Raw genomic sequence first — 13,742 nt, forward strand, 5'->3', positions numbered from 1 at the left:
AGGTATTGAAGAAAAAGAATGTGAAAAGGCGTTCCTGGAATGGAGATGGTGCCTAAGAGGTAAGTACTGGGACGAGGAAGAGGGATGTGGATTTTGACTTGATGTGGAGGTAATGGACTTCGAACCCACACGAACAAAACCCTCAAATCAAAAGGTTGACAGATGTGTAAAATTATACGGAATAGGAGAAGAAAGCCTTATTTAAAATTTCACCTGTAGTGGAGGTTGATAGTTCAAAAGTACTTTGATGAGGAAGAGCAAGACTAGGAATAATGAAGATTACCGGTAAGTAATCCGAATGTTTTTGACTACACAAATATAATATGGGTCAGAAACGTGACTAGCCCAATGACTCTTTGATCTACCAGCATGGCGTCCACGATGGAATCACTGTATGAATGTTAACTCTCTAGTTATTTACTAGAACCTCCCCTAACTAACATGGCGATCTGTCATTGACGTTCTGTGCGTTCATCCCGTGACCCGGAAGAGAAGCTACAGTGATCACCCGTAGCTTTTCTCCAATGTCAAGTCAAACCATGCAGTGAGAGTGCGCAGGTTTTGGAAGTGCGAGTGTTGTGTTGCGTTGGGGCGGGCACTTCGCGAAAGATGGCGGCGCTCAGAGGGCTTTTGAATCTGCGGGCACCTTCAGGGTTTCTCCATGGGATGCGGCTGAGACCGCCACAACAACCGAGCAGGTGAAGAGTTGAAAGCCACACTTATACCTGTGAATCTTTTAGTGCCTTCTTGGCATGAGAGTTGGGGGGAGTAGAGACGTCCCTTATAATAGTGGTAAAGTGACAGCAATAAACCATCTCAACCGAAGCCTTTGGGTTGCAGAGCGTCAAGGTATTTAAATCTCTGTCACTCCTTATACATCCCTGAACAGTTGCCGGTTAAACAGTCGCTGAGATTGTGACAGCTTTGAGGATTACGTCCTGTCATAGCACAGTCATAAGTAACCGTGGGAAGCAAAGTGAATTGACAGAACAGACCCTGCACCCACCCCCAAACGTCACCTACAATTAGTTTTAGGTACGTGTAATTTCTCAGTATGAGACCGTGTCAGATTAATATGGCATGTATGCAATTGCACTGTTAAAGGGGTAGGTGGGGAAGTTTGACCTAACTATGATGAGGGTATATAGTTAACATGGTCTGAAATACTACCCCTCATCTCGCCTGCATACGTGTCACGAGTTTAATGTACATTTTTAAAGCAAGTGGTAGTGCAATCCGTAGCCAGGGCCGGCTGAAAATGAGTGGGGTGAGAGTGGGGGGGAGGGGGCTTTGGCCGCCCCATCCTCTCTCCGCATGCCTGCAGCTGTGCAGTAGGCGTTTGGCCCGATTTGCGCAGATCTCTCACGTTTCTCATGGACATGTGAGAAGGCAAACCAGTCAAATTTTTCTGGGTATTTTCGCCTACATTTTGGAGGTCGCTTCAGGAGAGATGTGGGTGTTTAATCGGGGCAGTTTCTAGCCAACTTGGGTCCTGATTCACAAAGCGTTTTCCAATGGATTTATGCCATTAGAAAATGCTTCTGTGAATTCCTCCTCAATAGGAATAAATACTTGCTATATAAGTTAAGCTCGTTTCATTACATTGTAATGCAAGTACTTTACAGATTCATTCTGATGTGAAAAAACAACTGTTGCTGCCAAAGTAAATAGTTTTTCTGTCACCTGCTCTTAGGGAAGGCCTTGCCTTAATGCAGCTTTAAACTGTCCATTCTGGCACACTGCGGTGGGACCAGCCTAACGGGGTCTGTGTTCTGTTAGTACTACCTCACTTGTATTTCTCAAGGGGCAATGCTAGACTAACCGTATGAATTATTTTCTGATGGAAAGTCTGGTACACTTTTATTGTACTCGTTCAAAATACCGAAGAGTGGGAAAGGGGACAAATGGCACCAGTGAGAGTTCCTGTATGATTTACATTAAATCACAGAACATTTTAGGACAATACTAGTGATCAGAGATCTCTATATTGGATAAACAAGTCTGTGATAAAAGGATTGTATGAGTGAATCAATACATTCATAACAGATGCATGGCTTGGCGCTCATATCACTGTTCACAACACTCACCCTAACATTAAAATGTTTGTATCCAGGAATCATACATACTCATTTGGACAGCTTATACGTTTTTGGTTGCGAGTATTAAATGGCTGGAACATCAGGACTCCATTGTGGTACAAAGGCGCTTTTGATTCTTGTTTCTGCAGAATTTGGATTAGGAAGGGCTAGGTCTCGTTGTGAGGATGCTCAACCCCCAATACAGAAACATCTTTTGGGAATGATATCGGGATACTGTGGAAGAGACCAATAAACAATGCACAGAAAGGATACACAGAAAAGAGTGTACCTTTTCTACAAACGTTAGCCTGACCAATAATAAACTGATGAAATCTTTTTTTTTTTTTAAACTGCTTCTAATGCATGGTAAAGGGTCCACAGTTCCTCAGCCACTACCTCCTCCTTGGGGGTTATTTCGGCATAAAAGAGCAGGCCCATGCTTTATTTAACAGAGCTGGCATCAAAATCTCTTATTAGTGCTGGTATGCAGCTAGTGAAAATCATGGTGTGGCAGTGTAGAAAGGGTGTGTGACCTAGTGGATGTACAATTTGAGTCGACGACTTTGATTGCGTTTAAGTGTGGGCACAGTATAGCATGCTCGTCAGCCACATACACAACGTTCCAGTATGCTATTGTATGGACATCGGACACCTCGGGCATATGTGCTGTTGCATATGGGAGCGCCACATATACACCATTAACCAACAGGGTGGTGGCTTGTGCAGCGCACAAAACATTGCTGCACACATCACTGCATTGATTTGCCATGGTCTACTGTCTGCATGGTGACGCACAATAAACTACTTTCCTAATCAGGGTGCCAAGTGACACTGAGTTGCCATCTGGTACGCGTGCTAGGCAGTGGCTGCCTTGTTTAGATGCTGAGCAGATGCATTTAGTCCATTTCCCAAAGCAGCCACTAGAATACTTAAAGGCATGGTCCAGTAAAAAATGTTATTGTCCCTACGGGTCGGCCATGTTTTTTTAAGCCTAAGTGGCTCGATTTTAGAAAAATTTCCTATGGACCTTACCCGAGTTTTCGTCCATTAAATGCACGCGAAAACAGGCACCTGGGAGCCGCCTAATCCTTTCACTTGCCGCATCGCCCTGGCTGACCTGCTTCTGCGGCACTAAATCAAATCCCCCGCCCCTGAGCCTGACATTATCAAAACATTCATATTCCCCGCCTCTCTGTGACGTTACTGTGCTGCGTAGGCAAACGCTCCCAGTCGTCTTCCACGCAGAACCCGGAAACCAACACAGACCATCTCACAACACAGCGCGCCACAATTCGGAATATGAAACTGTACTTTAAAATCAAACAGCAACACGGTACATTTGGTAAAGTACATTTATTTGACATTAAATGTTTAGAGAATATTCAGCAATTGCCATATGAACTCCGAAAGCCATTTATTTTCTTTTATCTGTATCCGTATAAGTTTATATTGAGTCACGCGCTGTTCCTTTATGGTACACAGGGTGTTGCTTTTCGTTATAAGAAGCACTTTGGAAGCACGGTGAACCGCAAGGCTGTTCCATCAACTAGGCACTAGTCCATCGTAAAGGTTGATATGTTGCTTCTAGCCACTAGTACAGCGTAAGGGCATGCAGGCCCTTGGCGATCGTCCCATAAAATTGTCAGTGTGCTCCAATTGTTCACACGAAGCTGCAGGTGTCTGTTGAAAAAACCATCTGCAGGTGTCTCAAACCGATGACAGTAGCAGAACTGGATCAAATACCTGTTATGAAAACAAAAAAAATATTTTATTTATTACGGCCGATCAGAAACTATTTGCTTGCAAGAATAGTTCAATGGAGTATGTTCGGCTCTAAAATCAATGCAAAAGTAACAAAATAAATCGAGGCCAACACACAATGAGAAACGACAGTTTGTCTACATGCGTGTGGAATGATATGATATATGATATGGCATTTGTAACGTGCCTATACATAAGTGTTTCAAGGCGCGACGAGGCGGGGGGGGGAACAAGGGCAGACAGACAACGATCCTACTAGGCCAGGTGTCTTTCAGATCGCGCAAGGGGAACGGGAGAGTGGGGTAAAAGTGCTGTACATGGTTAGAATACAAGATAAATAATAGGGCCAGCTGGTGGCAAGTGCAAGGTAAATGCCGGGAGAAGGGGCTGAAGGGATACAGAGACAGTCCTGTAGTGCAGGTAGGCAGTGCAGGGAAAAGTGGCTGGGCCAAGGGCCGAGATCGGTGAGACCTGTGGACCTGCATGCCCATGTGTCCACTACGAACACGTTTTCTTTGCTTTTCCTGGCTCTTCATTCATTCATTTATTCATGCATCCATTCATTAATTCTTCATTCCAGTATAAAAGCCTCTAAAGATTTACACACATTATATTTGAAATTTCCATTGTGTCTCTGCTTAATGCAGTCTGTAAATCCGACCGTGCTCTTGACAACGATTTTTCGTATACTGAACTAAAATGAAACTCTGTCTAGTTTCTGAATTTTCTGCCTTATCGTCTCTTAGGTTATTGTGCACCCCCTTCAAATGAAGTTCTTTCGGCATGGTCCCTGTCTCAAGGTAAAAAAACAATAGACCCTTATACTTCCAGTGCGACTTGTGGGCCTCTTCTGGGCGCGAGCTGAAAATCAAAGCCGCTGTCCTTCGCATTCTTGAAGTTTAGAATCCCTCTATGTAGTGCGCCACAATGTGCAAATGCGAACTGGCTTCTCTCCTAAATGCCACGGCCCGCTTGGCGCGTTCTAAGGCCCCCAATTTTGTCCCCGTTGTCTGCAAGCTTTGCAGCTCTAAAGAATCATAACTATGGAGGCATTTAATTTTTGGCGGAAGGTCAGGGAAAGTATAAAGTACCACAGGAGTTGAGTTAAAAGTGAGATTTATTGTTTGTTTGTTTTATTATTTGCAATACGCAAGCCTCCCCTCCGTTAAGTGCGCAACAGTGCGCTACATTTACATGAGATGAGACATGAGAAAAATATATACATACACCTATGAGGTGAATAGAGAGAATTCAAAGATGACATCCAGCTTGTTCGCCATCCATGATGGTGAAGGTAGGGGTTAGGGTTACAGGTACACTGTACAATAACATTTATTTACAAAAAGACAATCGTATTGCAATTATTTAAACCGGGATTTGTACTTCACAACCAGCTGTGCTTCGGATGGACATGGCACAGTTGCAATGTTCGATGGCAATGGATCACTGCTCTGCACAGAAACGTCCAAAATTCCATATCTGTGCTTCTCTAACACAGCAACAATAAGGCCTTTCACAAAGTCGAACTGCATTTCATCATAGACTGGTTTGATCACCCATTGCTTACTTAGTTTTGAAAACACCTTAGTGTAGCAAGGCATCCTTACTTTACCCGTAGTCCTAGATTGTTCACGTCCGACATTGCTGTTATGGCTCAAGACCACTAGTAGAGTACGATGTTTCATGCCCTGAAAGCTAAAATGCAAGTGCTTTGGCCTGTACTTTAGGCACATATTGTGGAACACCTCCAAATCTCCTGTGTGACAGAATTCTGTCAGTCCTCTCAAATCTCTTGATAGAGTTTTGTCGAAAACAATCTTCTCAATGGCTTTGTGTGTCGGTGAAGATGGAATCAGCCACTTCTTCTTCCTTGCCTCCTCTGGGGACAAAGGGTCATGTTCACATTGGTGGAAATGTAGGTTTTCTGACCAGCGGTGAACGTTGGTACAGTGGTGCAGCAGTGACCGCCGTTTTTCAAGTAGTATTTCCACTGACCCTTCACAAGTTTTTGAGCTCCACCAAAGATAGTTGGTGATAGACTGGGACCACTGCAAAATACTTTCAAAACCTTTACTTTTTCCTGCAGCCGAGATTTTCTTACTGATTGATTTAGCAAGATGCCATACGTCAAATTGATGATTAATAAGCGGGAACTGCTCTCTCATTGTCTTGGCAATTGAAACGTGTCTGTCCGTGGCTATGAGGTCGATGTGCATTCCCCTTGATTGTAGATATTCCACTGATTTTATAAATCCTAGTTTCTCCATGGCCACTGACGATGTACATTGTGTTACCTGCACGACCACCAAACTCACAATTTTCTTACTATCCATGTCCTGAAAGTGGTAGGTGCAGTACTGGGCAGAAAATCCAGGGCTGTCGCACTGTCCATCGCCGGCTAGCCTGAAACGTTTCCCTTCAAATGTACTTGCTAGAGACAATTGTTCAATTTTCCAAGCATCACTAATGGCCGGAAACAGATAATCATGTTGGTATATGTAGTACAGCGATTTAGAAATGAAATGGAGTCCCACAAACTGAAAGAAAGCCTCTAACTTTCTAAAACTGGAGCCACTAAAAAGTGATGCAGCTGCACACAGTAGATTGCCTGCTGGCATTTCCCCAGCATCGTTTGTGCAGAGCATGAGAACCTATGATTTAATCGACAGGCGGCATTTATTTTGACATTACTGCCTTTTATTTGGCGAGTCACATTAATCAATGGCTTCCCACATACTTTCCCTCTAACTGAATGCCCACATTTCAGCATACTTATAATTTCCATCAAACAACTGTTGAATACAATGTATTTGCTCTCTTTCATTAGACTGTCATCCTGCGTCAACGTTGTTTCGGCCTGTGACGTTGCGGACATTTCAACACATTGGAAAGTAATATCGCTGATATCAAGTTCTGATGCGTCTATGAATGCTGCGGCTGGTTCATTCTGTCATTTCGACATCTGCTACTTCAACATTGATGGGAGAACACAACAATGTCGACATGTTTTTGGGTGGCAATTTTTTGGCGGGTGTAGATTGTGTGAATTGATCTGCAACTACTTCAGAGCTATCTTCAATACATTCAATATCATCTTCTTGTGGCGGTCGCAATGTAGCAATGGTCCAATGCAACTTTGCTGTATTCTCCAAACACGGTTAATTCTGGCCATTGGACATGAGCATCTCGAGCCTGAACACGCCTCGCCTCAATTAATAGTTCCTCCATAGTGTACATGGTCTGGCAAGCAACACCTCTCATTCGCTTCACTGTCTGTGTATGCATAGTTCTGACACCCACGGGTAACTAGAGGAGAGATTGGAAAAGGGATGTTCAGTTTAAACCCAACATAAAGTGTAGTCCAATTGACTGGAAAAAAAACATAAAATAGTCCCCAGCACAACATTTTTTTTAAAGTTATGAACTGTTTGTAACTAACCTTTTTTTTCTTTGCAACTTTTTTGACTCGACCTTCAACATCTGCAAGCTGTAGCTCCGATTCGTTTCCACATGTCCTCCCTTCCTCTTGCGCTGCAATGACTATATTTTCTGTATCCGCATAGACCGCACGGAATGAGGCTCCATCGTCTCCCTGAAACATAGTACTTTCATTACTATGCATCAAAATATTGTTAGCATAAAACACACGTGAGGACGAACACACAGGTACATCTCAATAGCCAAACACGATTTAAACATTGTGTGCAACAATCAAACGACAAGTATTCGACCTGTGATGATCTATTTCGATGGAACTGCCAGTATCCATACCTCTGGCTCTGCATGGACTGCCATGAATGGTTGTATTGGAGAGGAGGCATCAGCATCAGGGTTTATATTGGCAAAATGAAACTTCGCTATTTTGCAAGGGAGCAAAATTGACATGAGCTAAAAAAAAATCCACACGAAAACAGACCATCTTGCGTCTTCATCGTCCAACAAAGTAGCTCTTTTTAAAAACAATTGAAAACTGTAAATAAAGGAATGCTGTTACTGACAAAAGTGCCCATTTGTTTGTCAACATCGCTGGCCCTCAAATGTTGTATATTAGGAGAGACTATTGATATGCAGATACACAATCAAAGTTATACCACTTCCGTACACTTCTAATGGGAAATCTCAACATAATTACATATGCCCCTGGCTGTAATACTCAGTAGATGAGTATATGTAATTTTCTGTTTTCCCATGACCAAATGGAATAGGATCTAGTTTGTGGTAAATAAGCCTTTCACAGGTGCATAGTGACAGCATGTGTGCATATAATAAACCGGACCCCAGATTTTATTCTCTCTGCATGTTAAGAATAGATGATTTGATACTTTTTTAATTGTCCTCAGAAGCAATAAACACCATGCATGTCCTGCCAATAGCCATATCTTTGACTTGGATATTAAAAACAAACGCGGACACATGCCCTAACCCCTGGAGCAGAGCTTTCTTCAACCCACTTCGCTTTGTTGACATCATCATTTTGTAAGTTAAGGTGTATTAGATACTGTTGTATGTATCCTAAATGTCACACTATCATTTGCTACTGATATGTAGACAAATGTTTTTTTTTTTTTTGTCCAGATTAGTCAATTTATCAAATCCGTAATCATGACATATCAGTGTAGCTAATTTTAATACGTACTTATTTCCCTTCCTTGATTTGTCCTTTGGACACACACATACACTTTTTATCCAGAATCTTTGCTAGATTGCCTTTAATCATTTTGCAGATTCACATTCTTAGCTGAGCTCTTTTGCACTTTTAGAGGGGGAATTGTACTTTTTTTTAATGTTGATTTAGCATGTGGTTTGGTGCATTACAAGTCTGCTTTATTGACCACATCCTACTAATGTAGCTTTCGAAATTCCACCACATCCTACTAATGTAGCTTTCGAAATTCAACAATGCACAAATCATTGAACGTTCATGTACAACTAAAGATGGGATGGAAGCAGAGATGGAAGTGTAATCTAAATACTTTTTACGCCGTACCACTAGTTTTTTTTTTTAGGAGCATACTTTTTGTTCAAATGCTAAATAAAAGCGCCCTTGACGCTTCGTCATTCTCCTAAGCCAGTTATAAAATTTGGCACAGGCCGGATATTGAAGCACTGCCAGTTTCCCAAGCCACAGATGGGCATTCACACTCACTGACTTAATTGCCCCTTAGGGCGTGAGTACCTGCCCACCCCCGCCCCCGACCCTAGGTAGGGCTGTGTGGTGTGTGCACGAAATCAACAGTCTTAAGTTATGAGGAGAGGCGCCTCAGGAGTTCGGCCTAGCGCTTTGACAGTTCCCTGAGTGTTTACACCCCTTGTCACAATTGACAAAAATACAGCCAGAAAATGTTGTGTAGTTTGTTTTGACTCAGACTTTATTATGAAGCATTACTCAAAAATATGAAGCTGACACTTGAAGGTAGCAAGTCAATATGTTTAATATCACTTCTGTTCTCTACCAGCTTTGATCATCATTAAACCTGCCATGATAACAGCAATAATAATGTAACATACTATCATATATATAGAGGGCGTTATTGCATAAGTTAAAAGCATGATTCGCGTCTAGCAAAGATTAAGTACAATTCATCATTTATAAAATGCCAGCTTGAGCAATCATGGAGTTCATGTTATGTTTGCCTAAGCTATGCTATGGTATGATCAGGAGTGGAGTGACATAATAAAACACGCCTTCAGTCTCATATATGCCAAACAATTCCAGCTGCACATTTAAACTCACGCTTTCCAGGCCTTGCTGTTCAGCATGCAAAGTGACCATGACTTGCTGCTCGGACCTGCAATGGAAGACTCTACCCAACCCCAGAATATGGTTCCTTTTTTTGCTCCGTTTGTCTGTTGTACTCAGTGCTCCAGATAAGATTTTGAGGTGGGAGTATTTTACGCATGATTTTTCAAATTAGAGAGTAAATGCAAAAACAAGAGTAAAAATGAGTTTTCACCTCTGCAAGAGAGTAAAACGTATCCAACACATATACCCAATGCATATGTAAAATAAGACCCGCAGACCAGAAGAGTTGTAGATCAAAGTTGTCTTGCTTGCGCAGAGCCCTTCACGTCACATGCAAATGGCACATCCTGTATGAGCACATAGTAACAGCACATCACTCCACTTGATAATGGCATATATCCTCCCTGAACATGTTAGCAACGCATCTCCTCTTGACACATACTAACGAGTACGACGCGTACTCTGTGCACATGGTAAAGGAACATCTCCTTTCAGCATTTTCAGATATGTGCTGTTAGCATTTGAAGAGCAAATTTGTGTCATTTGCATGTGTAAATTGTACCTTTACATTGTGTGCATGCTAACAAGCACATCTCTATGCATATGCTAATGGCAGACATTATTTTCATGTATTGCTAGAACACGTTCTGTTTAGCAAGCCCGATATTTGCACATGTTGACAGGACATATCTCTACCCGTAGTGACCTCAAATCTCTCTGCGCATGCTATTGGCACATCTCTTCTCATCTGCTGATGGTGCATTGTCTCTGCGCACATACTAGTGGGAAAGCTCTCTATACATGCATGCTAATTGCGCGCATGTGCACAGAGGAGATGTGCATGCTAACTACACGCCTTCTCTATGCATATGCTAATGGGACATACCCTCTCTGCACATGCTAACTGCGCATCCCATCCCTGTACGTACTAACTGCACATCCTGTGCAGCGACGGGATGTGCAGTTTGCATGTGCAAACTCCACATCATGTCTCTGCACATTCTAACAGCACATTCGGCACAATTGGCGCATGCCAATTGCACTTCTGTTCCATACTAATGGCACATCTCTTCTTGGCACATACAAATGACACATCTTTACTAAGTACGTACTAAAGGACATTTCTTCTCTGCGAGTGCTAACGTAGCATCGCCTCTGCTCCTGCAATAATGGCACATCTCCTCTCTGCCAGTCTTAATGGCAGGGCTCCCTTCTGCACAGGCTAATGTTGGCAAAGCACATGCTAACGTTGCATCCAAAGAAAGGCTGGAAAGCTACCGGGCAGGAGGGCGGCCTGCACTTCCCAAGTTCCAATTACGTGGAGGGCTGACGCAGCCTTGATGGGTGTGGCACAGAGGGAAGACCTCAGAGGAGTCGCTTCTTTCTTAAAAGACATGCAATAATGAAGAATAACCGTTCACATAAGTTACTATCGGTGCTGGAAATGGACAAAATGTACTGGGGCCAAATGTACCAGATTTTCTTTTTCCTCCCTCCCCTTTCCTTATTCAGCCTGACTCGAACACTTCCTCACCAGCCCCCGCCACAATGACCAACAGTGCTCCCCTGGCATTCTGCTTGGTTTTGCTGTAATACAATTCAAACTGGGATAATAACTGTTACCACAGTGCTTAAAAGCTGAAGGAATTTTGCTAAAAGCGCTATGTAAGAACACATACTCCCTTTCCACATGTTATTGGCATAGCCTCTGTACACATGCAGCAGCACATCTCCTCTCTGCACATGCTAACTGAGCATCTGTTTTCTGCATGTGCCAGTGGCACATGGCCTCCCTGCATGTGCTAATGCAAATATATTCAGTTCCCGGGCTGCCCTACATCCCTTTTGCAGGGTAATGGAACCGTTCATTCCTGCATGGGGTAACGGCCCATCCCTCATGGTATATCCCACCAGCAAGCGCATGTCTTACTACAGCCAGCTTAACTTTATAAATTATACATTACAGAGCAGGTTTGCAATGGGCCATGGTGCCGCAAGTAAAGGAATTATTGCAGATGTGTTGGCTCCCGCCCCTTTATTTCAGCACTGTGAGGGGAGGGGTGGGGGTGGCTGGTGGCCGGTGGCTTGTGAGAGTAAGCCGACCTACCTGACCTCCCTCCCATGCATGGGAGCAACAAAACCTACATTTTGGGGGCCGGGGGGGATTATGTCGTGATGGGAGGGGCCACTTAAATGGGCTCAGCAAATTTGGAGGCTCTGCCCCCACTGTTCTACCCACCTGCCCCCATTGTCTGGTGTGGGGACCAACTATCGATTAGTATATTTTAAAGCGCAATATGCAGAGAGGTGATGGAGGACTTTCTTGAAAGTAACAGCTTTAAAGTTTTACTGCATTTGTTCAAGTACATTTTTCTGAACAAACACAGTAAAACTTTAACGCTGCCAGTTTCGGGGAAAGGCTCACCTCTCTGCCTAACAAAATGCAAGGGCACCCATCCAGGAGTGCACCTAGCCTAAAATGTAAGGGTGGGCTAACCCTTCAAATTTTGGTAGAGGCACTAAATTCAGAGACTGTGGAGGAGTGGCAAACTTACTTGTGTAGGGGCATCTACCTTCATTAACCGTTGTAATAAGACTATTCTAGTGCAGCTTCAATGTTACAATCAGTTACCTGCTCTCTCCTTTGAGTCTGAAACATCCACTTCTTGCAGATCCTGAAGGTCCTAGAAAGTGTGAAAATGGCAGATGGTGTGCAATGAAAGACTCAATATCATAGCAAAACAGGACAATGCAAAGTGTGGGGCAGTACTGTGCACGGCCCACGCAACTTTAGTGGTTGGGAGCAACGGGGGAGAAAATGTAATGTTGGTTCTACCACAGTCCGCTATAGTAGAATCTCTGGTGCACTGACTGGCTGGTGAGACTGTCGGCCTGTCAAATACAGTGTTACAAGACTGGGGGAAGGCTAGTGCAGCAATAATGCAATTCTATGCAGCAGTATTGGAGCCACTAGCAGAGGAGCACCAGGATACACCAATGTGTCCCTACACTTAAAACGGTCCTCTTGTAAAGGTGTAAATGTTATCATTTATAAGCACTCCAATTTGTGCAACTGAAGTCATGGTGAGATTACATTATTTGCCCAGGATCACACAGTTACGCTAAACAGCAAAGCTTTGATTTTAACCCACTCTTTCAATTTGGGAACAGCCACCTTCTTCCACGTTTTACTTGGAACATAAATGTAAGTTTTGGGTGTCAAGACCTACAATAATGCTGGCCTAATAGAGTTTACTTGCAAAATAAACAAATTGCATAGTAAAGCATCATGACAACATGTAAATCCTTATAGCAGCATGTTGGGCCGTAATAATATCACTGTACCTTTTTTTTTTTTTCCACATCCTGAATGGAAAATAAGATGCAAAAGGTAAAACATCCCGATTTACCCACTTTATTTTCAGCGCTTTAAAAACACACAAAAAAATAAGTTCTGCCATAAACTCACTTAGGTTTGGCGATTCATCACAAAACTCCACCGTGTTATGAATGGTTAAAGAACATTCAACTAAAGACATCGAAGTAAACTTTACTTTTTAGCATATGAAGCTATTAGACATTATGTTAATGTTAAAGGATATTTGTACCGCGCACTATCACCACCGGAGTGGTCGCCTGGCGCTCTGGCGGCTCTGAAAAAGAAACAGGGAGGAGGGAGGGTTGAGTTAGTGGGAGTAAGCTGGAAAAGTTCAAGAGCTGTGATGTGCTGTTGGCGGCCTCAGCCCGGTGGGTCCGTTGGCTGGAATTGGGGTGTTTTCCGTTCGGTAGCCGTTGTGTACTGTTCTGCAAGTCTGTGTTTTTTGTTTTGTTGTTGCTGTGTACTGAAGTTTGTGCGGTTTATTGTGTTATAGAGTTGTGGTTGTGTTTGTTTAGAGTTTGAGAGGATATATGCGGAGGGGTGAAATTGTTAGTGAGTCAGTTATTGATTCATGATTGCATGGCACGCTTGGTCCCGGCATGGCCTGCGAATCGTATGGCAATCATTGAATCACATTACTATCTAGATGTGACGCAGGCTAGATTTAGGAATTCCATATATGCGCGGCACATGCCAATAATCACACCTCCATCTAGATGTGGCGCGGGCTAAACTTGAGAATTCCAATTTAAGTGTGGCATATGCTAACAATCATATTTCT

At 43.1% G+C, this 13,742-nt stretch overlaps 1 protein-coding gene across 1 annotated transcript in view; it reads left to right on the forward strand.

Moving 5' to 3' along the window:
* Window positions 1-493: 493 nt before the first annotated feature.
* Window positions 494-13,742, forward strand: part of NDUFS2 (NADH:ubiquinone oxidoreductase core subunit S2) — a 502,212-nt gene continuing 488,963 nt past the window's right edge. Inside the window, exon 1 of the mRNA XM_069607180.1 lies at window positions 494-698. Coding sequence (XP_069463281.1) covers window positions 610-698 — 89 coding nt within the window. The 5' untranslated portion in view covers window positions 494-609. The remainder of the gene's footprint in view (window positions 699-13,742) is intronic.

Source organism: Ambystoma mexicanum, chromosome 1p (assembly GCF_040938575.1).
Source record: "Ambystoma mexicanum isolate Mex_15411 chromosome 1p, UKY_AmexF1_1, whole genome shotgun sequence".
In the NCBI taxonomy this organism is placed as follows: Eukaryota; Metazoa; Chordata; class Amphibia; order Caudata; family Ambystomatidae; genus Ambystoma; species Ambystoma mexicanum.